The 23,976-nt window shown below is 62.3% G+C and overlaps 1 protein-coding gene across 1 annotated transcript; it reads left to right on the top strand.

Annotated features, from left to right (window-relative positions):
• Window positions 1–15,664: 15,664 nt before the first annotated feature.
• FGF3 (fibroblast growth factor 3) lies at window positions 15,665–22,743 on the top strand. Its single transcript, XM_045067784.1, has 3 exons — window positions 15,665–15,884; window positions 17,909–18,012; window positions 22,375–22,743. The coding sequence occupies exons 1-3, from the start codon at window positions 15,665–15,667 to the stop codon at window positions 22,741–22,743; spliced, it is 693 nt and encodes a 230-aa protein (XP_044923719.1).
• Window positions 22,744–23,976: the final 1,233 nt, after the last annotated feature.

Here is a 23,976-nt window from a genome sequence, read left to right as displayed (position 1 = left end):
AACAGGGAGCTGTGAATGGCTGGTGGATGGCAACAACGTGTCCAAAGCAGGAATGAGCTAGTCTTAGGATGGTTACTTTGTGTTCATCTGCTTGCAGGATGTGGGCGCAGGACCGCCTCGTGATGAGGCCCGGGGACCAGAGCCAGTGGTCCGGGTTCTCACCTGGCTGGGGAGCCTGGCCGCGCAGCCGGGATCTGGTTCGGGCTCCCGCTCTAAGTGGGCCTGGCAGTTGAAGGACCAAATGAAATACTGTGGGAGGAAGGTCTGGGGCTGTGCCTGGTCCTCCCTGGCACTCGGCCTGCACTCCGCGCTGTTCCCCTGACGATGGTTTTCGGGTGTGTGGTGGGTTTCTGGGCTACCTCGCAGCTGGTTGGAGGCAGAGCCCTGTGGTTCCCAGCGCTGGCTTCGCAGGCACATGGCTGGCTTCAGATCTTGGCGTCTCCCCTCAGCGGCCGGGTGACCTTGGGCAAGTCACTTCACATTTCGAGGCTCTGTGTCTTCTGTGAAATGGAAGTGCTCCTCTGGGTCACTGAAGGACTCGATGAGTCACTCCAGGTGCCTGAAGATCTCAGGACCAGGCCGTGCTTGGCCTCACTGTCGGGGAGGGCACGGGGATCGCAGGAATTCTGGGTGAACGTCCATGAGGCTAAATGCCCCTTTTCTAGGTCAGCGGAACCTCTCTGATGCAGACACCTTGTTGCAGGAAAGGGTATTTAAGGCAGATGGAAGATCCGGGGAGGGGGCGGGAAACCAGAGAGCTTCCTTCTTTTGCTGGGGGAGGATTGCCGCTAACGACGGTCACACTAGCTGGACCCCAGGCAATGAGCAAAGCTGTTCACTTACATTATCCCTCAATTCTCCCTGGAGAGAAGGACTGTGGTTCTCTCTGTCTAATGAGGGTTGGGAATGGGTGGCTTGCCTGTCTTCGGGGGCCAGGGGTCTGAGTCGGCGCCCGACCAGAGAATACGGTGCTGTGTGGCCACGCGGGGCACACGTGGTCTGTCCTCCAGGATCCACTTCCGAGCAGGAGGGGCAGCCCAGCCCTCCCACCTGCCAGGCTGAACAAGGAAGCCTGTCCCTGGAAGGCGGGGAACGGGGAGCCTCAGGATGCTCGGAGAGCCAAGGCAGGGGTAGTGGCATGGGAGACTCTCACATGTCCCCGGGGGCCTGGGAAGCCTGCCTTGTTGGCTCCCGTGGCCCTGGCAGGGAGGTGCCCCGTGCGTGTGGCCCCTGCAGCTGGCCCTCAGAGAATGGGAGTCCTGGAAGTGTAGACATGACTGCAAGGTCTGTGACAAGCTTCCCGCCTGGCGGCAGCGTCTCTATACACCCACCAGGGAGAGGGACGCGGCTGGCAGGCAGTTGGGGATCAGCCGTGCAGCTGGGTGGGGTCCAGTGACCACCTGACTGTGTGTCCATCTTCCCACCCGGAGCAAGGGTTAACTCCGAGGGGATGCGTGTGCTGCTGGCCTTGATCCTGGGCTCCGCCCACATGTGTGTGTCTATCAAATCGTCACACTGTAACACTTTAAATATACACCATTACCCTGGTCAGGTATTTCTCAAGTGAAAAACAGGAACCATATTGTACCCCTGCCTCCTTCTCTTACAGTGCTTGCCCTGGGGACGCTCCTCCGACAGACCCATCTGGGCCCAGTGCCCCACCCCCAGCCCCTGCACCCCCAGACCTTTGAGGGGTCCCTGGCAATTCCACATCTAGCTGTCCAGGTGCCCTCCGCCTCCCGGTCTCCCAGACATCATGAGGAAGAGACAAGCCATGTCCACTGTGTCCTGTTCCATGTTCCTGACCCGCAGACGCTGAGAGCTCAGGGACCCGACGGGTGTCCTGCTACGGCGGGTCAGGCTGTTTGTTACACAGCAAGGCCACTGCGGTGGGCCTCCGCCCGGGAGTGCAGGAGGCTCAACGGCGAGCCCTCGGACTCCAGGCCAGTGGTTTTGCATCTTGGACATTGTAGAGGTCAGGGATTGACCTGCAGAACCATGGATCCAGACCCGTTCTGTCCAGTGGGAATAAGGTCATTTTCCTAATTTCCGGCAGCCACATTCAAAGGAGGAAAGAGAAGCAGGTGAAACTGATTCAATAATATATTTTATGTCATTTGGCACGTCCCCCAAACAGCATCGTTTCACTATGTTTTGCTATAAAAAATACTCACGAGCCACTTCCCGTTCTTTCTCTGCCACTGATCTCCAAAATCGGGGTGTGCCCTTTGCTCATTGAGCCCCTCTATCCTGACATGATGTTTTCTTAGAGGATACCCCGTTCAGGTCTCATAAAACCTATGGTTGAAAAGTAGATTCATGCATCGAGGCTGTTCCAGATATACGTGGATATTTTCCAATAATGAGATCAGTCAATTTTTTAAAAAATATTTTCTTTATTTATTTGAGAGAGAGAGCGCACGTGCCCATAAGCAGGGGAGGGGCAGAGGGAGAAGGAGAAGCAGACTGCCCGTCGAGCGCAGAGCCTGGTGCGGGACTCGAACCCAGGACCCCAGATCACGACCCGAGCTGAAGTCAGACGCTCAACCAGATGAGCCCCCCACAAGTCCCTTGGTCAGTGTTTTTGAATCTAGGTTTTAAAGAACTAAAATGAAGTAGAATGAAGCTTTCTTCCGTCATTCACGCGGGCCACATTCTGAGCGCTCCTGCCCACGCGCAGCTACGGGGGCCCTGCAGACCTAGACCCTCCTCTTTTCCCGGTCGGGTAAACGGAAGCCCAGGGAGCGGAGGTGTCCTGTCCAAAGCCCCTCAACGGGTCGTGCCTGAGCTGGAACCAGCTTGTGTTTTTCTGGCCCCTAGTCCATAACCTTCTGCTTCAGGAATTCACAACGCGCTCCGCCAAGGCCCAAAGCTTTACTGGCTAGAGACACAGTGAGGGGTGGTGGGCGGTGCCCGGGGCTCGGGGCCGGACAGCCATGGACTGCCAGGGTGTGGGCTACTGACGTGTCCCCTCCAGGAAGGGGGCTCACAGCCCCTTCTCCTGCAGTCAGTCAGGATGCCGAGGCTAGCAAGTGAGCCCAGGGCTCCGTGTCTCAGTTTCTCCAACTGTAACCAGGAAGCATGGTATTAGCGGCAGCGTGTCTCCCTCACAGGCCTGTTGCATGCAACAGCTTCCCTACACTGATGCCCATGAGGGGACCGGCCACCGTGGACATCACGTGATGTAGGGGCAGAATTGTGTCCCCCCGAAAGAGATCTCCAGGTCCCAACCCCCAGAACCTGTGGTAGGACCTTATTTGGAAATAAGGCCTTTGCAGATGTAATTAAGTTAAGAGGAGGTCACCGGGCAGGGAGGGTGACCCTGGCCCAAGTGCCCTGGCCCTGGTGTCCTTGTTAGAAAAGAAGAGACACAGGCCAGGGACAGAACAGCACGTGGCCAGGGAGACAGAGACAGGAGGGACCCCTGGAGCCCCGGAAGCTGGAGGAAGCTGGGAGGATCTTCCCTTGGGGCCTCCGGGAGGAGCACAGCCCTGCCCACACCTGGAGTTCAGACTTCCGGCCTCCAGACTCGGGAGAGAAGGAATTTCTGTGGCTTTAAGTCCCCACGTTGTGGTCCTTGGTTACGGCAGCCCCAGAAAATCAAGGGAAAAGTTGGCTGATATTATTACAACCTGCTTCCCAGCGGGCGCCGCAGAATGGCTCCCACCGGGCGCCTGGCCTCTCCTGGGCGCTCCTGGTTTCCCAAACCACAGCCAGGAGGGCTGCCCTGGGGCCAGGACATGGCTCCACTGGGCTGGGGAGGCGGGGCCACAGCTGGCCACCCGCCTGCCCTCCGGCGGCCCCGGCTCCTGGAAAGTGGTCGCCGGGCTCCGATTAGTCATCATTTCAGGCACTCAGCAAAGTTCTCCCGGCCCCTCACAATGCCGGGCGGCCCCTCCGCAGCCTTTTCTCTTCCAGGCTTTGAAGATGAATGATTTTTAAAGACCACAGTATTCCTTGAAAACCAGACAAATGGGGGGCGGGGATGGTTGGAGTCCAGAATGCTCTGAAGAGGGAGTGTGCCGGGCTCTGCTGGTCCTGTTCCTGCCCACGCCTTCCCCCAGCCTGGGGTGGGGGGCAGCAGCCCTAGGGAGCAGGGCTCAGGCCCAGTCCTGCACCCCACTGTGAGGCCCTGAGATCCTGGGAACGTCACTCAGCTTTCTGGGCCTGTTTCCCCCTCTGAACGGGGTGTGGGGATGTGGTCATCCCCACGGCGAAGGTCATTGCTGCTATATTCCTAACCAAGGACCCAGCCTGGGGTGTGGAGGCTGAGCCCCGTGAATGCAGCCCCTTGCTGGCTGTGCGACCCTCCTGAGTCTCTTGCCCTTTCTGGGCCTCTGGCTTAGACTGTGACTTAAGGTAGCAAGTGAGCCGAGGTGGGGATGGAGAGCACCCTGAGAGGGAGGCTCAGTCCAGCCCGGCAGCCTCGGCCTTGAAGGGCAGTCTGAGCAGCACGAGGCCCAGGGCTGCCGGGGGGGACCTTCGGAGCTGCCACCGGGAGCTGGTACCACTTTCCCCTTCCCCTTGCCTGTAGGCCCAGGGCCTGGCACGTCTCTCGCACAGGGAAGGAGGCTGTGGACGGGGGCACGCAGGGCAGCCTGGCCGTGGGAGCAGGAGGTCAGCTGCCCAGGAGGAAAGCGCACCCCGCGGCCCCCACCGGCTCCAGGGCTGGAGGTCCCTCAGTGCTGGAGGCCTGGAGCAGCCTGGTCTGATGCTAGGTCCTGCGTGATGGGCCCCTGCACTCCGCTTTACAAGCTGTCTGCCGGCCAGTGCTGGGAAATCTCCAGACCATGAGGGCAGCCCGCAGCCACATCCATACCGGCTCCCTGGGGACCCCAGGGCGGCCGTGGAGCTGTGGCTTGCACGGCGAGGAAGCTCTCTCCCAGCTTGGCTCTGGCCAAGTTTTCTAAAACCAAGCGTGCTTCCAAGGCGTGACCCCAAGCCAGACACCTGTCCCTACGATGTTCGCGTCCCCAAATGATCAGGTCCGTGTACCCCAGGCAGGTAGGGCCGGGCCTGCCGGAGCCGCCGTGCCTCCAGCCTCCCTCCCAGAAGCAACACACGTGGGGTCTGGTGGGGTCCGGTTACCTCGGTCCCCAGTCCTGAGCCTGGGCCATGCCCCGCCCTGCAGACACCTGAGTGAGCCAGAGAATCCCAAAGGAATTTGGAAGTGACACTTTAAAGAAACCCATTCATGGGGAAATGAGAGATTTTTGTCTTAAAGACAACGGGGATGGGTGATGCGGGAGGAAGTGGGGGAAAAGGTCGCTCCCACCCCGGTTCTTCTCCCTAATCACGTTTCTGCCTATGATGTGTGTCCGTCCCTCTCCCAAGACCTGACCCAGGTAATACAGGGATAGCATCTTTTTTCTATAAAATGTGGCTCGATTTTTCCTCCTATGCGTAAACAAAATACATGGGTGATACCGAAAGCTGCCCTTTCACTTCCTGTCTTACCAAGAGCTTTCCTTGTGCAATACCTCGTCTTCACGAGGGTCCCGGGCAGCAGGAAAACCAGCCCCAGAGGCGGGAGAGAGGCAGCCAAGCCTGGAGGCTCGGGCACCAACTCCCAAGCTGGCTCCTGGCCTCTGAGTGACCGGCTCTGTCCCCGCAGCCACTGAGCACCTGCAGACAAGCGGCTCAACCTCCCTGTGCCTCTGTTTTGTCATCTCTGAAATGGGCTTCTCCGAATCGCTGTCTGCGGAAGTGGTTACAAGCATGTAAGTGAGCTCACATTTATAAGATGCTGGGAAGGGCACGTTGGGCGTCGTGGGCACCGTATCAGGGTCTGGGAGCGTCCCCTTGGGTCACACTGGGTGTGCCCACCCCCTTTCGGCTGCAGATGGAATCCAGGAGAACAGCTCTGTGGCTTGGGTTTCTCTTTCGTGTCGATGGCAATGGGAAGGGGGTGCAGCGTGTGAGTCGGGTCGGGTCGCGAATTCGAAGCCCGGCTTGCCCACTTACCGGCTGCGTGTGATTCAGCGAAGTGGCCGCTTTCTGTGCCTCGGTTTTCTTATCTGTGAAATGGAGCATGTGATGCCCAGCTCGTCTGCTACAGGGACCTTGGGGCAGCTCAAAGGGGAGCACGGGGGTGAACGGGAGGCCGTTGCCCGGACACGGGACACTGTAAGGGGTAATGAAAACTGAGGGACTTGGAGGGTCGGAGGGACCCTGGTGTTCCTAAGCAGTTATGGGAGGGTCCAAGGCTAGTGGTTTGGCGACGGCTCTCCTTCCTGGCCAGAGGTCTGGGTGTGTCACCTTCCTGCTCCTTGGTCCTTGACTTTGCTGGCTGTTCCTGCCCCCCCCCCGCCACCAGGATTGTCCAAGCTTGTGGCCCCACTCGTGGCCTGGAGCGAAGCAGGAATTCGAAATGTCCCTGGGTGAATGTTAATTAAAAACTGATCAGCCTACAGTTTGATCTCACGGATGGTCTAAGAGAGCAATTTCCGCAGCTGGTGGATGTCAGCTTGGCCTGGGGGACTCGCTGCCAACGTGTGGATGCACGCCGCGAAGCCAGGGGTCCTTATGGTGAAGATAGTGACATCTCAGGGCTCCTACCCAGTGCTTCTGGGGGAGGCTGCCTGGTCGCAACCTGGGGCCAGGGGACTTTGGCCCTCTGGTGGGTTTGACTTTGAGTGAGGGCAAGAGCTGGGACCAGAGCTGAAGCAGGCACCGTGCCCAGGCTGGGGGGGGGGGCAGAAGAGCTGGGGAAGGCTCTGGGCTCTGTGGGTGGGACAGGGCGGCCCCCATGGTGGCACCCCGCGGGGGGGGGGAGGGTCACAAGGAGGCGTTCGTAGTCCAGTTCTCCTCAGAGGTGATGTGGCCGCAGGGCAGGCGGCCCAGTGTGGGGGGTTGGGTGCGGGGACTGGGAGGAGGTGTCCAAAAGGGCGAGAGACGGAGGGAGGGAACAACGCGGAGGGGACGCTTGCCCGGGACCCGCCCCTGGCAATCCTCCCAGCAGCCTCACGAGGGCGTTGCTGCGGCCGTTTCAGAACTGGGGAAGGTTCCATTGCTACCAGCTCCTGGGTTTGGGAAGCACCGATACGGGGGCTCCTGTGGTTGGGGGCAGCGGGCAGAGGAGGGGGCTCCCTGTGTCCCAGCGAGTGACCTTGGCTCTTGGCTCCAGCTCACAGCACGAGGGGTCTCTTCCTGTCCCCACAGGGCTGACCGAGGCCCCTGTGCCCTGAGGCCAGGCTGGTCTGGCGTGGGCAGCACCTGAGAGCCTCCCTCGCGGTCTCTGAGCACCGTTCCCAGAGCCGGGCTTAGACGTGGCCCGAATGCCTATTGTCTTCATACCGCGTGGGGCCTGGGGCCCTGCCCCCTGCCCCCTGCTACAGGTGGGTGGCCAGCAGGCCCTAAGATGGGAGGCATCGGGGAGGAAAGGGGGCTCTTTCTTGTTTTCAAAACTGTTTGGCCTCTCGCAAAAGACCGCCTAGTGCGAGGTCCGTCTGTGTGACGTTTTGGGATTCATGTGCGCGCTAAGTGCCTGCGGACTTGCTGGGGGCTGGGGAGGGCATTTAGGAGAGGGGAGGGGACTGCGGATGGCTGTCGAGTTTCTCAGGGATCTTAAAACGCCCCGCTGTTGGTGGTGATGACTGTGCAAGCCTGAATTTGCGCGAACCCACCGAGCCTTGCGCCGCAGCTGGCTGCGCCGCTGGTACGTGGGCTCCGTCCCAGTAGCGAGGCTGTAGGAACAAGCCAGTCTGCATATTGTCCTTACAGAGAGCACCCCGATGCCAGCCAGAGGCAAAGCCTCCCACCTGCCCCGGCAAGGCAGGTGACCCAGCAGGCTGTCCCATGGATCCAGCAAGGCACCCGATGGAGCAGCAGAGACCTGGGTCTCTCTTAGTCACCGGGCAAGGTGACAAGCTCGGCTCCGTGTCTGTCACAGAAAGACGCATTGAGAAGCTGGCCAGTGGCCATCCAGCGTAGCCGAGAACATCACGGCTTCACAGATGAGGCTGTTGCCCCCTGTTGCGAGCTCTGTTTTGGGGTCTCTGTGCTCCTCGAACCCCTGGGATCCCCAGCTTCATAGCAGGGAGCATTGGCAGGAGGCCTGAGCCTTTGGGCAGGACTCCGTCCTCGTCCAAGGGTAACTGGGCCCAAAGCCCACACCCCACGCCATGGCCTGGCAACCCAGTGAGAGCACTGCGCGGCCCCACAGGTCAGGGAAGAGGCATGGGGGTCGGGGGCGGGCAATGGCCGATCTGCGGGACGGCCGGGGACCAGGCAGCTCTTTCCTAGTCCTGGCCAAAGGCAGGGAGCTCTGGGGGCGCAGCCCAGCCCCCCACCCACACCCCAAAGGAGTCCCGGCCCTGGGAACAAGTACCACGTGTGGGCAAAAGGTCAGGGGCGTTTGACTTAGATTCTGATGCCGCTTTTCACCCAGAGCTAGAGCGCCCAAGTGCCGGCTAAGAACATTCCGGATTGAGGGCCCTCAGCCCCAGGGAACGTCTCCTTTGTGAAGGCCAGCCGGCCACCTGTAATGAAAATGTCATTGTGGCTCAGAGACATTCTTTAGGTCTGTGTGCATGTCCCTGGGAGAGACGCACGGCACCTCAAATCACCCCGTAACGAGAGCCGGGCCTGGAGCGGCCCAGCCTTCCGCCAGCCTAATGACCGCCCCGCGAGTTCAGCCCATTGTCCCATAATCTGCTGCTAAAAGGATTTCAAATCTGAGAGAGAACAAGGCTGAGGCCAATTAGCTACATTGTGCCGGCTTCCGACCGGCAGTGGCCGGGTCCGCGTGGGCCCTAAGTTCTCCTCTCAAGTCAAGTGGGGGCTTTGCTTAAGCCCGTCTGTGCATCCATCCATCCATCTGTCCGTCCCGGGTTGGAGCGATTTCATCCTGCAGTGCCAGTGTTTTGTGGGTAAGGTGGGGGGGGGAGGGTCTAGGGCCCGGTGTCCCCGAGGAGCCCTGCCAGGCCTCCGCCCTAGTTCCTGGCCTCTGATGCTGAGCGGGAGCTGAAGGCTTGGGGTGTTCTGAGGTGTCCACCCCAGCAATCTGCAAGGGGGTGCTTGGTCCTCCCGATTTTTTGCTCCCAGGACTGACTCGATGCATGGGAAGGAACGGGGACCTTGACAGCCAGGCAGTCAAGGTCTGACCCCAGCCCCGGGGGCCACACTCCATGGACACGCTCTTGCTTCCTGGGTCCCCCCCATCTCCTGTCCTCGGTCTCTGCTGCTGTTAGTCCTGACCCTCGGGGTGCCTCGGCCCCCACCCCCTGCAGGGCAGCCCCGCACTCCGACTCCTTCAACAGTTAAGTGGCGGATGGGAGTGGCCTCTCCAGGCCCTGGTTTGCCTTACTGGCCACGTCGGGGTGTGGGGTGGCGCGGTTTATTGTTTCCGGTTTGATATCCTTCCCTGTGGATGGCGTTGTGGGACACATCCTTGGCCATATTTCTTTAGGGACTTTGTGGGATCCCTAGAGCAAGGAGACACTGTTGCAGAGTGGTCTGGTGTGTGTGTCCCCGTCCTGCTCCGTGCAGCGGCCCCGACGGCCTTCCCCGTGAGGCGGACTCCTTCGGGTCAACAGGCACCTTCGGCCCCACGATACCCTCTGGTGAATCGTCCTTAGGCTGGGGTTTCCTCGTCTGCAGTTTTTCAGGAGTTCTGCCAATCGAACATTCCAGAAATCCCCCTCCACGCCTCCTCCAGTGGGGACCCCGCCCCCTGCCAGGCAGCAGGATGGTATGTGATACTGTTCTGCCTCCCCGTGACCCAGCATTAGCAGGGTCCGCGCGAGAACCTCCTCTCCGCCTCGGTGCCACTCTGACGACCCCCAGCGTCGGGCGGAGGGTGCTGGGCTTTCGTTCATTCATTTACTCGTTCGTGTTTCTTCGTGGGCGCGGCAGTGAGGCACTGAGAAGTGCGAACCAGCCCGGCCTCCTGTGGCCCTCGCAGCCGGGTGGGTGAGACGGGCCCGCAGCTGCCCTTCCATGAGGCAGGGACCCGAGAGGAGGGGAGACGCTCGGCCTGGCCGGAGTGAGGGGCAGCAGGGGAGGGGTGCGGGGAAGACCTCTCCAAGGAGGGTCTCTCTCAGCGGGATCGCCAAGTACAAAAGAATCGAAACCAGTCAGAGATGGGGGCAGAGCAATGGGGAAGTCGTCAGAGCCCCTGAGGAGGGGCATCGCCGTGGCTCTGGGGAACTGGGTGACCCTGCCGGTGACCGCTGAGGCCAAGGGTCAGAGAAGGAGCTGGAGAGACGAGCAGTGGCTAGACTGCAACCCAGCGGGAGCAAGGGGTGTGACCTGCACCCGGAAAGCACAGGAGGCTTGCAGGCAGCATGTCAGGGTGCCTGGTAGCTGGTGGCCATGGGGACGGGAGGCTCTCCTGCTCGGCTGAAGAGGGCAGAGGGGGGTGAAGAGGGGGCACCAGCTCAGCCTCCAAGTTGGGAAATGAGAAACGCTTCTCGTTCACAAAATGCGTGCCAGGCCAGCTCCTGCCTGACCTTGCTCCGCTCCGTCTATGCCCATCTGGCACCCGCCCAGGTCAGCAGCCACGAAATCAAGGGGGCACTGAGGGCAGCCACATCTTAGGGTCCCGACTTTGATTTGTGGAGTCGGTGGTGCTGGACCTGGCTCAGAGTGAGAAGGGAAGCTGCATTGCCCAGACATTGCCCATGCCCACGGGGCTGTGGTCTGCAGACCTACCCTGGACGGCACCTGCTAGAGAGGGCTGGAGGTCCTCAGACTTCCTCGGGAGAGGCTGAGAGCAACTAGGAGTCCCCACAGGTTCGTGGGCATGGCCAGTCCCGGGAACACAGGTCCCTCGAGGACCCACAGTCCAGGGGCCGGGTCAGCCCCTTGCTCCAGGAGATCGCCCCTGGGACACTCGTCCGGCGCCCAGCTCCTCTGGCTTCTCTCAGCCGGGAGGACTAAGGCAGAGGCTGCAGGTCACAGACCCAGCCCCACGCCACCCCACCCCATCAGCAGGCCCGGGCACACCTTCTTGTTAGCATTGTTTATGGGCTGAATCATGTCCCCCAGATTCCTACGTTGAGTTGTGACCCCCAGCCACTCAGACGGACTGTATTTGGAGACAAGGTCTTTCGGTAAGTGATTAAATACAACACACGCGCGCGATCGATGCACTTTCTCCCCCTCACGATTTCTTGCCTCCAGCTCGCTGTACCGGTGGCGTGTACAGAACATGACTCATGTCCCACACAAACTCTCTGTCCAGGGACTGCCCGTGTTATCGGCAAGGCTTCTGGTCAACTGTAGGCTGTTGGTAGTTTAATATTGGAGTCAAAGTTCTGCTTGGATTTTCAAAGGCCCGGGGCGGTCGGCCCTCGGAACCCCGAATTGTTCAAAGCTCAACGGTGTGCGCAGTGGGGGTTCTTGTCCCTCCTCTCGCAAACCAGGAGGCCGGGGCACACAGAGGTCGTAGACACGGGCCAGCGTCTCTGGAGGCCGTGCTCAGGGTCAGACCGGCTGCCCCATGCCCGGAGGGGTGTACGGCCCCGGGTGGCCTTTGCCGGCCTGGCGGAGGACCCGAGCCGGACCCGAGCTGTGCGCCCGCGGGAATGCCTCTTCCTCCTTGCGGTGGAGAGTTTCACGACCGGGAGGGAGGTCCAGAGCCCGTCACTGATGAAGGGGACGGCCAGACAAAGGTGGGGGGGCCAGAGGAGGGAGCATCCCTCGGCCCTAAAAAGGAGCAAGGTCCCCACACGCACTGCACGTGGACGAATGTGGGTGCACGCGGGTGCGTCTCGAAGCATCCTGAGAAACGCACGTGGGCAGACCCAAGAGGTCTATTTCGATGAAAGGTCTCCAGCAGGGAAACCCGGGGAGACGGACGCCCAGCTCCGTGCACGAGCTAAGAGCCCCTGAGCTGTCCTTCTTTAAATGGGTGAATTGCAGGGTTTGTGAGTTATATCTCAATAGAGCTCTTTAATGTTAAAAAAATAGAAATAAATAGAGTTTTCAAAAGACTCGGCTTGGGTGGTAGTAACGCTAAGCCTCCAGCCTGCAAAACCCCCTTCTGGGTCTCTCGTTTGCCTCCTTGGGGTCCCGCGGTGCCCAGGGGGTGCTCTTGGCCTGTGACGCCATTTGGAAGCTGGGCCCAGCCTGAAGTTTGTGCGAGCACGTGGGGCAGGGGGCGTCCTGTGTCCATACGTGGCCCAGGCAGTGTTCAAGCCCCCTGGGGCGCCAGGAACCCCACAACCCCTCCAGCCCAGGATTCCCAGGATATTTGGGGATCTGTGCCCCCCAACCGAGTGGGTTCCTGCCTGGCGATGGAACCCAGCCCTGCCCTTTAGAGAGAGGAGGGCAACCCGCGGCTCTTCCCGGAGTCGACCAGGCAGAGAACGGCGCTGGCTGGGGACAGACTTTCACCTTCAAGTCTCCCCACATTGCCCCCTGGTTTCCAACTTAGCCAGAAGCAAAAGGGGGAGACTGAGAGCAAAGATGCCTCCACCCTCCCATCCCCGCTCAGGCCCTGGACGCTGCAGCCTGCCGGGGGGATGGGAGGTAACAGCCTCTCCCCCTGGGCTCCCAGCTGCGTGATATCCCCGAGAGGGGCTGAGCGGGACCACCTGCGGGCTTCCAGGGCCCACAGGCTCCAGTCGGCCTCACTCGGGCCAGGTCCCTCCCCCACTGCCCTCGGGGAGCCTCATTAGAGTGAGGTCAGGGCCTGCCATCAGTACCACCGCTGATAGCTGCCCCCACTGGCAGACGGGGACCATGTCAGAGGACTGTGCTCTGGACTTGGGGTGGGGTCCCAGGGGGTGACCCAGATACCGGGGAGAGCTGGGAGGTGATTTGGGGGAGGAGTGCCCCCAGAGCAGAGGTCTCAGGGACTGGGGGCTGTTGGCGAGGCGGGGGCTGGGACCAGGCCCGGGGGTGTCCATGCTGGGTCTGGAAGAGACCAATTAGTCAAACGGCAGCAGCGACCATTTGGAAGCAATTAACAGGGTCGCTATTACCACACACCCCCACACACACACACCTGGTCCGGTATTGGAGGGGGAGGGGCGGAGGTCGCCCCCCTGAGGGTCATGCTGCCTTCCCAGCACAGCCCAGCCCACCCCTGCACGACTGCGTGCATGTGACTTCCTGCCCTGCCAGGAAGACACCATGAAGCCAAGCACCCCCTCCCTCTGCCCGGCCCAGGGGGGGGTCTCAGGGCCTCGTACCCCAGCAGTGGGGGGCTTCCTGGGCCAGGAAACACTGCAGGCAGGAAGGAACCTCTTCCCCTGAAGAGGTTGGGAGAGCAAAAGCTAGAGCCTGGAGGGAGAGAGGCTGCGAGCCGTGGACCGGGGTGCAGGCACTAGCAGAAACTGCTGCAGGGGGAGAAGACAACGGTGGGTTTCAGACCAGCTGCCTCGGGCTCCAGGGTGGACGCCAACGCCAGGGCCCAGAGACGAGGAGAAAACCCTGCCCAGGGAGGTCAGTTGCTTTGGAGGAGGCACACTGACAAAAATGTGTGTTGTCATCCAGGTCCTCTGGGTGGGACCTCGGGCCGTGGGCTCCTGCTGTCCCAGCATGATGGCTGATCCTTCTGGATTCGCCCTCAAAGCCATCACGGTCTGCACGCGAAACTATGGTCCCCTCCTGCGGGGACGTGCTCTGTGCCGATCCGGAGGGCAGGGACCTCGGTGGCGCTAATTCTACTGAGTTCCACTACATTGGAGGCATCTCGTGCACAAGAAGCCAGCATCGCCAAGGGGCAGTGCTACACGGCCAAGGTCACGTGGCTAGGAAGTGGCTGAGCCGTCCACTCATTCAGAGACTACGTACTGAAGACTACGGTGTGTACTCCCAGGCCAGGTCTGGGGGTGGAACCCCAGTGAGTAAGTTCCCATCTTGGCTCTGTCCTTGGGGGCTGCCTGGAGGCTGTCCTCTGTCCTCTGTCACGCAGGGACCTTCATTCAGAGTCTGGGTCTCTAACCTGTGACCTGGTCTTTAGACTGTTGGTGGACTCTGACTGGACAGTTGCTGGCCTAGAGCCACGCCCTCAGGGATGGAGGCAATGGGTGACGTCCTGTGCCCTCCCCCACCCCGGGGTCCCTGGGGCACTGAGCGTGCTGAGGTGAGCTCACTGAGGACGTGCTGCTCTACTTGTGTTGGACTAGGGTGTAAGCAATGTCCCAATGGGGTGTGTTAGTTCCTGCAGCTCGGAGGGGTCCCCCGGTCCCCTGCACACCTACTCCTCTCCCGGGAAGGACCAAGGTCCCAAATCCTGATGCCTGTGGATAGAACGAGGGATCCCAGCCCAACCAGCTCATCCCAGGCTTGGAGCCAAGGCTGTGGCCTAGACCCCTGGCCCCCATGGGTGAGCACCTTTGCTGGAGTTGAGCCTGCGTACCTCTATGTGACCAGCTTCGGGTTGGGGGTATGGGGAACAAGAGAACGGACAGCGCTTGGGGCTTCTCCCGACACTATACCCACAACCCTTCTTTACTGCGGTCCCTAGGGGATAGGGCCACCACCCCCTCCAGGGGCCACCCAGGGGCGTCTACACCACTGCGGCGACCCCGAGCGGAATATCCGCCCCCTTCGGCCACTTCTCCCCTCTTTCCTCTCCCTTCTCTGTGGTCACCGGACCCCTGGGCTTTTCTCAGATCATTCCCGGGCTCTCTCGTCTCAGTTTGTTTCTTGGTCTGTCCCTCCCTTTCCTGCTCGCTCTCTCCTGTTCTTTCTCCCTGTCTGTCGAGCCAGTGTCTCTCGCTGTCTCGGGCTGTCTGTCTCTGGGCCCCTTTCTGGCTCTCCCGCACCCCTCCCACTTCCCCCAGCCCCCTCTCTGGCCGGGCTGCCGGGACAGGACCCTCCGAGGCCCGCCCGACGTGCACCAGCCTCGCCCTTCCGGATCTGCCAGGTCGCGGTGCGCCTCCCGGCCCGGTCCGCCACCCCTCGAGACGGCGTCCTGGCTCCAGCAGGGAGCCCCGGGCACAGACCCAACCCCGGGGTCCCCCACGCGCGCCCGCGCCCCGGGCCCCCCCCTCCGCCGCCCTCCGCGGCCCCCTTCATTATGCACCGCCTTTAATGGGCGTTTGTCAGCGCGACTTCCCCGCAAGTTGCTTTCGCGGACATCAGTCATCGGCGGCGTTCCCATTGTGCCGGGGGATTGATGGGGGGCGGGAGGGGGTGACAGGGCCTGGGGCGGCCGCCTCGAGGCCTCGGTCTATAATTTTCGGAGGCATAATTGGCCTGGGGGGAGGGGGCGGGGGAGGGGCGGGAAGGGACCTTTCAGAGCCGGGAGGGCGCGCGGGGGCGCGGGGCGCGCGGCGGAGCGGAGCCGCGGCTCGACGGCGCTGCGCCGGGGCAGAGTGTGCGCGGGCGGCGCCCGGCCCGAACCCCGCGCCCCGCCGGGCTCCCCGCCCCTCCCGCGCCCCCGCCTGGGGACCACGTCGGCCTTTTGTTGCCGAACCGTCTTTTCTTTCAGCGCTTTGCGCAGCAACGGAAATTTCACCCGATCCTGGGTGAAAATTAAAGGGGGTGCCCCCCCCTCTCTCTCCCTCCGCCCCCCCTTCCTTCTCCCCCCACCCCCGCTCCCTGCCGCCCCTCCCCTCCCCTCCCCCACTTGCCGCGGAGCGGGAGTCGGCACCGCCTGGCGCGGGAGCGGGCTCGGAGCGCCTCGCCCGGGCCGCGCCGCCGCCCCTTCCATGGGCGCCGCGCTCGCCTGCAGCCGCCGCCGCCGCGGGGCGGGCGCGATGCCGCGATGGGCCTGATCTGGCTCCTGCTGCTCAGCCTGCTGGAGCCCGGCTGGCCCGCCGCGGGTCCCGGGGCGCGACTGCGGCGCGATGCGGGCGGCCGCGGCGGCGTCTACGAGCACCTCGGCGGAGCGCCCCGGCGCCGCAAACTGTACTGCGCCACCAAGTACCACCTCCAGCTGCACCCGAGCGGCCGCGTCAACGGCAGCCTGGAGAACAGCGCCTACAGTGAGTGCCGGGCCCCGCGGCGCGGCGGCCGGCTCCCCGGGGAGGAGGGCGCGCCAACGCCGCCCCGGAGGGCGCCCGCCGGGGTCCCCGGCCGTCCCGTCGCGTCGGGGAGAGCAGCGCGAGGGGCGCTGGGGGTCTCCAGTCCGAGGGGACGAGCGGTCGGCAGCCCCGGGGCTCCCCGCTCGGCTGGACTCGGGGGCCCTGACAAGTTCAAGCCCTTTGAGTTTCTCGGACAAGAGGCGCTAGACGAGGCATTTATTATCTTCTTTATTAATTTGACGACTTCTCCTTCGGCCGACCCCGGGGCGCCTCCGCGCTCCTTGATCGCTGCCGCCCAGGTGGCCGCCCGAGCCGCCGCCTCCACCTGGAGGACTGTGGCAGGGACAGAGAGGGGGTCCTGGGCCGCGGCCGCCGTGGGTGGAGAGCCACCCCCCCCCGCCCCCCGCCCCAGGCCAAACAGCAGCCCTCGCGCCTCTGCCCTGGGCCGCAGAGCAAAAGGCAGGGTGGGCGTGCCCCTTGGTGGGGGGGGGTATACCGGTTAGGCCTGGGTGGGGGACACAGGTATGCTCCCGCGGCCCCACACAGCCCCGAACCGTGCTCGTGGGGTCCCGCGGGCTCCAGGGTTGGGCTCCTCCCTCCGCGGGGACCCTGGCTGGAGCTCAGCCTTCCTGAGAGGAGCGCGAAGCAAGGGGACCGAAGCAGCTCGGCTTGGTGGGCAGCAGGAGGTCGGAGCTCCGGTGCGGCAGCGGTGCGGCAGCCGTCCGGCAGCGTGGGAGCGTGGCTAGGTCAGGGGTCCCTCTGCGGCACCCCGCGGGTCGGAAGCGGTGCGGTGGACTGAAGGCGGTGGCGGGAAACCGCGGCTTCCTCTAGGAAAGCCACAGCTCTGGGGAGGACGTCGTGGGAGGAAGCCTCTGGATACATGTGTTGGGGACAAGCTGTGTCGCGGCTGTCCCCCTGTGCAGGATGGGGCTGCCGGAGCTCACACCCTCCTCTCAGAGCCACACCTGGTGCTCTCCATATCCAGTCTCCCCCACGGAGTCACAGAACATGGAAATTCTCAGGGTATCCCAGGCAGGCAGCCTGGAGGCGGAGGAGGGCGCAATCCGCAGCCGCCCCTCCGGGGTATCCAGAGGCGCGCTCCCCGGTGCCTGGGTGGGGGCCTCGGAATCCGCCCAGCCTGCCTCGGGGGGTGGGGTGGGGGGGGATCTCAGGTGGCGCTGCATTTGGGCTCTGTGATCACTACCATGCAGAAGCCAGGGCTGCACCCAGAGAGCCCCCTCCCCCTCCCCCAAGACGGCCTTGCAGAGGCTCCAGTGCCCCTTAGAGCCCTTCTGGGGAGACAGTGGCCCCACTTCGGGCCTTTGTTGGAGGACGGCTGGTGAAAAAGCACTGCTGTGTCCAGAAGGAAGGTTAGGGGAGGTTGAAACTTCCTTAAACGCAGTGAGGAGTGGGAGAGCCCGGAGCGGCTTCCTTCTGGGAGCTGCAGTGTCTCATCCCACTTCCTGCTCAGCTCCTGCATCCCGCCTGGACCCTGCCCTGGACAGTTATCTCCTGCCCAAGTCCATTGCCAGTGAGTTTGGGTGGCCCAGTGCTCTGCACTGCGTGGACTGTATCATCCGCCAGCTCCATCCAGGGCCGCAGCCTAGCCCGGAGAGCTCCCGCACGGCTGTGTGCAGCCCAGGCTCGCATTCCAGCTCACACACGTCCCTGCGGTCTTGGGAAAGTCACCCAGCCTCAGCTCCCTCGTCTGTCAGATCACGAAACTGGCTCTCGAGGCAGCCGACAGGCTCCAATAAGCTTCACCTCCTGCAAGGCGTTAGCCCCTGGCAGTCAGGCGTAGAAGCATTGGTTGTATTAGTTCCCTCCCCTGTTTGAATTCTGCTCCTCGGAGAAGCCTTCCCCTGAGCTTCCCAAGTGTCCTCCCCCCTCCCCACCCCGGCCCCCGAGCGGCCTGGGGGCTCAGCTTTCCGCCCTGAGCTGTGTGGAAGGCACGGGAAGTGATGGGCTTTCACGACTCTTTCCAGGTATCCTGGAGATGACGGCGGTGGAGGTGGGCGTCGTGGCCATCAAGGGGCTCTTCTCTGGGCGGTACCTGGCCATGAACAAGAGGGGGCGGCTCTATGCCTCGGTGAGTCCACTCTCTCCTGTGGGCACGCGTGCATGGGACAGCCATCTCCCTTGGACCTCTCCTCAGGGGACAGAGGGGACGTGGACAGTATAATGCTTTGACCCAGCAGCATGGGGACCTGCAGGACCAACCACCTGGGACCAGGGTCTCAGGCCCTGGGTGTCGACACCCAGTGTCGTTCCAGCGGCTTCTCTTGGAGGCGGCTGCCAGTGCGGTTGGCTGGGAGCATGGCCCACGGGGAGGACCCCACTAGGGGTGAGACTCGTGTTATGTTCCCCAGTGCCATTGGGTCAGAAAATGCCCCTCCAAACATTTTCTCTTCGCCAGCACTGCCCTTCCCTCAAGGTTGCTGACAGCAAGGCAGAGATTGTCCCCCCACAAATTTCCACTGGTGTAAATGGACCCGGTGAGCCTTGGAGCACAGCGCGACTGTGTGTTGGGCAAAACTTTTCTGTGGGCTCAGCAGAGTGCTCTGGAGGGAGACGAGAGGGAAGCAGGACACGGCACAGCCGGTTCTCCCCAGGATGGAAAGGGAGAACTCTTCGTTCTTAGGCCCCAACATAGAGGAAGGGACACAGGACTCGTGTCCCAGGCACACAGATTTGGAACCCAATCTGTATACCGCCAGGGGCCCCCCCAACAGAAGAAGGGTCCCGTGACTCTAGGCATTGACCATGTCCTTCTCCCCAACGGCAGGGGTGGGGATGCCTGGAGTAAAATGCGTGTAAGCAGGAAATTTGCTGCCCCCAACTAGTCATTACGTGCAATTCGGCTGATACCTCCTCGGGCAATGAGAGGTTTTCCATCCACAAGGAACCTAGACAGCACAGCCGGAGACCATCTCCCGGCAGCCCCCCTCTCTCCATTCAGCCTGTTTGCAGGGGACACACGCCAGCCTCTCCCTACCCGTCTGGAAGTTGGGCCAAGTGTGATCGGGCAAGAGTTGCAGGAAAACACTCCTTTCCGCTCCTTATTTTATCACAGAGTTTGTTTTTCTATTTTGCTAAAGGAAATGCAAAAATCAGAACGAACCCATTGGTTTTCTCTGACCTGGGGGCCGCTTAATAGAACCGAGGGACCCTCCGGTGCCCAGCTTCTCCTGCACGTGCTCCTGGAGTCTGCAAACACTGATTGCGGCTTATAAAGACAAGCCCTCAGGCCAGGGCTGGTCTGACTTTTTCTTTCTTTCGTTTTTTTTTTTTTTTTTAATTTTATTTATTTATTTGACAGAGAGAAATCACAGGTAAGCAGAGAGGCAGGCAGAGAGAGGAGGAAGCAGGCCTCTCACGGAGCAGAGAGCCCGATGTGGGGCTCAATCCCAGGACCCCGGGATCACGACCTGAGCCGAAAGCAGAGGCTTTAACCCAGGTGCCCCTGGTCTGACTTTTTCTTGAGGCAGACTGTGGCTTTCCAAAAGCCTCCGTCCTGGACCCCTGATGCCTAGTGGGCAGAATGGACTTCTGATCCTGAAATGGTCTTAGATTACCTACAGACACCCCTGTCCCTTATGGAGAGGGGCCCTGGGAGGAGTTCTGCTCTTGGCAGTGAAGGGGCAGGTCTTGCTGATGCTGGAGGCCCCCGTCCACCCGGGGGAAGTTCACAGATTGGGCAGGGAGGGCTGAATCAGGAGGAGAAGTGTAAGGACTTTGACACCTCTTCTGGGGTATGGGGTGCGGGGTGCGGGGCGGCCCAGGGCTTTGGGGTACAGGACAAAGCATGACCTGGGGGATCCCCGTGGGTCGGAGTCTACCTGTGGCTGCTGTCACTAGTGCTAACTACGCTGGCCTGCCTGCCTCCTTCCTTCCTTCCGTCCGGCCGTCCGGCAATCATTCCTTCATTCACCAGTGCCCTCGGCATTTCCCATATGTCGCACGCACTCTCTGCTAGGCGTATGTTTTGGGATCTTACTCGGAAGTGAATCCACTATTGTTGTGGCCTCCAGGAGCTCCCCATCCCCCATACGTTGGCCCCCAGGTGACTTGGCCCCCAGGGGAGTTGCCCAGGCCGCCTTCGGCACCTACCTCCCACCGTCATTCCCACCGCAGCCTCTGGAACCTCGCTGCGTTCCCGGAGCAGGCCGTGCCGGTCACCCTTCCTTGCCTTGCCCAGACCAAACGCCCCCATCAGAAGGGCCCGGCTCTCCGTAACGACTCCTAAATGTCCCCTCGTTGGGCAGTTGCCTCTCCGCTTCCTCACCCCTTCGCCGCACCGCGCTGCCCGCAGCCGGCCGCCTTCCCTCCCTCCCTGCACACCCCTGCCTGGTCCCCGGGGTTCAGAGCCAGCTGCGGGGGCGGTCTTGCCGGTCTCCTGCACCCCGTCCCCGGCCGGCTTCTCTGGAGCGGCTCCGAGTGCGGCAGAGCCTGAGAAGGCAGCGTGGGCTCCCCGAGGCTGAGGTCGGGCAGAGGCAGGCGGACTTTCAGCAGGTGGCACAAGCAGAGGGTCCGTGGCGGGGGGCGGCTGGGGGCGGCCCTGTGGGGCACAGCGTCTGGGGTGGGGCAGCTGGGCCCGGAGAAGCACTGGGAACTGTGGCCACTGCGAGTCTCTGCTGGGATCCCCTGGCCTGTGACCCTGGTCCTGAGCTGACACCTTCCTCCTGGTCATCTGGACTCTAGGAGCCCCTCCAAAGTGCAAGATCTGTGTCCCCCAAAGTCAAGGACTCCCCTATGCAGGGCCTGCATGCCTCACTCTTACAGGCTCGCAAGACCGGATCCCTTCCGTTGTCCCACAGTGTGAAAGCCCACTCTCTGGCATCCTGGTTCCTGGGCCTCAGCCACAGGACAGAAGGGCCTGGGACAAGAGCCTGCACTGTCCCTGACTTCCGCACGGCTGAGCGTGGGGACCAGATGCTAATGTAGCCGCCTGGCATGGGGATCTGTCCTGAGCCTGCCTGCTCACCCCCAATGGCCCTTGGACCCACACCATGTACAAGGCCTTGAGCACAGATGGAACAGCCCTGTAGCTCTCTGGGATTTGGGGTCCCCCCCACCCCATGCCCTGTCTTCGTCAGCAGCACCTGTGCCGTGACCTGGGGCATTCTGGGCATCCCCCGAGGGCTGGGACAGCAGATGGGGCTGAGGTTCCAGGGAGAGGCAGCCCCTTCCTCCAGCTGAATGGGAGCCCCCCCACCCCTTCCTCTGCCCTTACGTGTCGTTGGGGAAAGAGGTGTGCGGTGCTCGACCATCACGTGCCCTATGGCCCTGCTAGGCCACATGCTGTCCCGTTTGTGGGTCCGGCCCCGACCAACCTGGGTGCCCCTGAGAATGGGCCCGGGGCCCTTTGGGCCACCTGCACTCAGTAGCGATACCCCCTTTTCCCTCTGCAGATGGAGACCATGAGGATCTCAGGCTCCTTCTGCCCATTATCCCCTGGCCTCTAGCCCTGCCCCCTGGCGCCGGGTGAGGAGGGAAGCCCTGGGGGCACTTGTCTTGTGCACCTGCCTACAGCTCAGACCCAAGCCTGACCTGGGCTGGTGTAAGTCAGACTTACCACCCCTGATCTGGGGGCACCCCACCAGGTGGTCCAGGGGGCATTGGTGCAAAGCCTGTTAAGAGTCTGTGCCTCTCTTTGGATGCCTTTGGATGCTCTTTGGATGCCTTTGGATGCCTTTGGATGCCTGTGTCTGAGAAGGCAGAGACCCGGGCCCAGCCCATGCTTCCCAGTCTGTCCCAGATGCACACAAGAGTGCCCGTTCACCTCCCCGGGCAGCCGTCTCCTCTAGCCCCACTGTGTGGGGCGCCCGCACCCCTGAGCCACCCTGACAACAGCAGTGTCTGTGCCCCCAGCTTCCGGCGGGGCTCCTGGCTTCGGCTCCAGGTGCGTGGGGTGAGGACCGCGGGGGCCAAGACGGCCCCTCTCCAAGATCAAGGCCCAGAGCCGGGACTTAAACTCCAGTGCCGTGGAGAAGCCAGGCTCACAAGGACCCCGCCAGATCCCAGTGCTCATTTCTCTTTCTCGCGTACAGATTCCAAAAGCAGCCTGGGACACCGTCTGTGTCCAGATGTCCTGCTGACCTCCCCGCCTCCAGCAGAGATGCAGGGCAGGCCCCGTCTCTGCTCTGCTTGTGACAGCCACTCCTCCTTGTCCCGGGACACCCCCACCCCCAGTCCGTGTCCAGGGAAGGGGCACAGGGCTCTCCCCGGGGTCTCAGGAAGGCTTGGCAGAGCAGCTGAAGCCTTGAGCTGAACCCTGAGGGCCAAGTTCACCAGACTGCGAGGGAGGATGGTGCAGCCGAGGCTCGGGCGTCCGGCAGGGGGGAGGCGGGGAGAGAGGCCTGGCGACAGGACCGTTGGTCCCCAAGACCCCAGCCCCCAGCCTCCGTGGGGGGCCTCCCCAGCGGCTGACCGAGGCCTTTCGCCCCCGCAGGAGAGCTACAACGCCGAGTGTGAGTTTGTGGAGCGGATCCACGAACTCGGCTACAACACGTACGCCTCGCGGCTCTACCGCTCAGCACCCGGCGGCCCCGGGGCGCAGCGCCAGCCCGGTGCCGAGAGACTGTGGTATGTGTCCGTGAACGGCAAGGGCCGGCCCCGCAGGGGCTTCAAGACGCGCCGCACCCAGAAGTCCTCCTGGTTCCTGCCCCGCGTGCTGGACCACAAGGACCACGAGATGGTGCGGCTGCTGCAGAGCGGGGCCGGGCTCCGCGGCGGGCGGCCCGGATCCCCCGGCAAGGGTCCCCGGCCCCGGCGGCAGCGACGGCGGCAGAGGAAGCGGAGCCGGCGAGGCGGCGCGTAGATCACCAGGCCCGGCACAGAGAAGGCCGTCCAGGCTCCCGGCGGCAGGTGCAGAGCGACCGTGGGCCCCGCTGGCCCGGCAGCTTCCCAGGACAGCTCCCCCCTTCCCTGCCCCTCCCCTGCTTCTGCCCCGCTGGTGTTCCGAGGCCCAGCCCTCCCCGATTCTCTCAAACCGGGTCAGATCAGAAGGCAGCCGGGCCTCCGAGGGAGGGCTGCTTCCCGTCCACACCCCCGTGGGCTTCCGCTGGCCGGGCGCCCCCCTCGCCCACGGGGAAAACGGCCGGGCGCGGGGCTTCCACCGCCCGGGGAGCCTCCCTGCCCCTCTGCTGTCGGACGTGTGGGCGTTTGTGTAACCGGAACATTAAAGTATTTTATTCTACTTTGTTATTTAATAGATTACAACACAGCCCGGGGAGACACTTGGCGTTTTTACTTGAAACATATTTGCCCGTGATGGGAGCAGCGTCTGTGCCAAGTCACTGTGTTAAGATGTAAGACTGTTCTGAGGAATCGAGCTAAAGATGCATTTTAATCCCCGGCTTGAAAAGTGGCTATTTTTTTTTAAACCAATAGACGGTTAGCGTGCATGGAAAGAAGAGGCTGATGCGTGTGTGTGTGAGTGAGTGTGTGCATGAGTGTGTGTGTGTGTGCGTGTGTGCACGCACGCCTGTTCCGGCTAGACTGTACGTATGTGTGTGTGCACACGTCGGGGGGACAGCTAGAGAGAGAGACGGGGGAGGGAGAAGAGAAACTGGTTCACTCTGCTGAGAACTCCGAAAACCTCCCTCCGCCGTGCAGCGGTGTGCTGGTCCGCGGACGGTCCCGAGCACCTGTGTCACACGCCAGGTAAGACTCCCCCCAAACTCCTTGATCCTCGAACTTGCCGCCAAAGCCTTGAGGCTTACCATCTTCGCCTAAGAAAGCGAACCTGGAGGCTTGGGGAGGAGACGTGACCTGCCCGGGGCCAGAGACAGCGGGTGGCCAAGCTCCGTCTTGGACCGGGTGCCTTCCCTGCCCCCCCACCGTGACACCTGCTCCCCCAACAGTGTTGGTGGGTGGGGTCCCCTGAGTGAGCGCTGCGGAGCATGGGCAGTGGCTCACTTTTCTTGGACTTCACAGCTGTGCAGGGGAGGGATGCCGGGGGGGACAAAGCTGGTTCCACTCTGGCTCCTGTGTCGCCGGTGACGTCGGAACGAAGTTGCAGTGCGGTGGGATCCCACCCACCCAGCCTTCA

The sequence above is a fragment of the Mustela putorius genome, unplaced genomic scaffold (assembly GCF_011764305.1).
Source record: "Mustela putorius furo isolate JIRA1106 unplaced genomic scaffold, ASM1176430v1.1 tig00000127_pilon_pilon_pilon, whole genome shotgun sequence".
NCBI lineage: Eukaryota > Metazoa > Chordata > Mammalia > Carnivora > Mustelidae > Mustela > Mustela putorius.
This window is presented reverse-complemented; position numbering and strand designations above follow the sequence as displayed.

Bases quoted from the DNA above. Each gene is read 5' to 3' on its own strand.
- FGF3 (XM_045067784.1), top strand. From the start codon at position 15,665: ATGGGCCTGATCTGGCTCCTGCTGCTCAGCCTGCTGGAGCCCGGCTGG. The intron at 15,885-17,908 runs GTGAGTGCCGGG...GACTCTTTCCAG, and splicing joins CCTGGAGAACAGCGCCTACA to GTATCCTGGAGATGACGGCG. The intron at 18,013-22,374 runs GTGAGTCCACTC...TCGCCCCCGCAG, and splicing joins GGGGGCGGCTCTATGCCTCG to GAGAGCTACAACGCCGAGTG.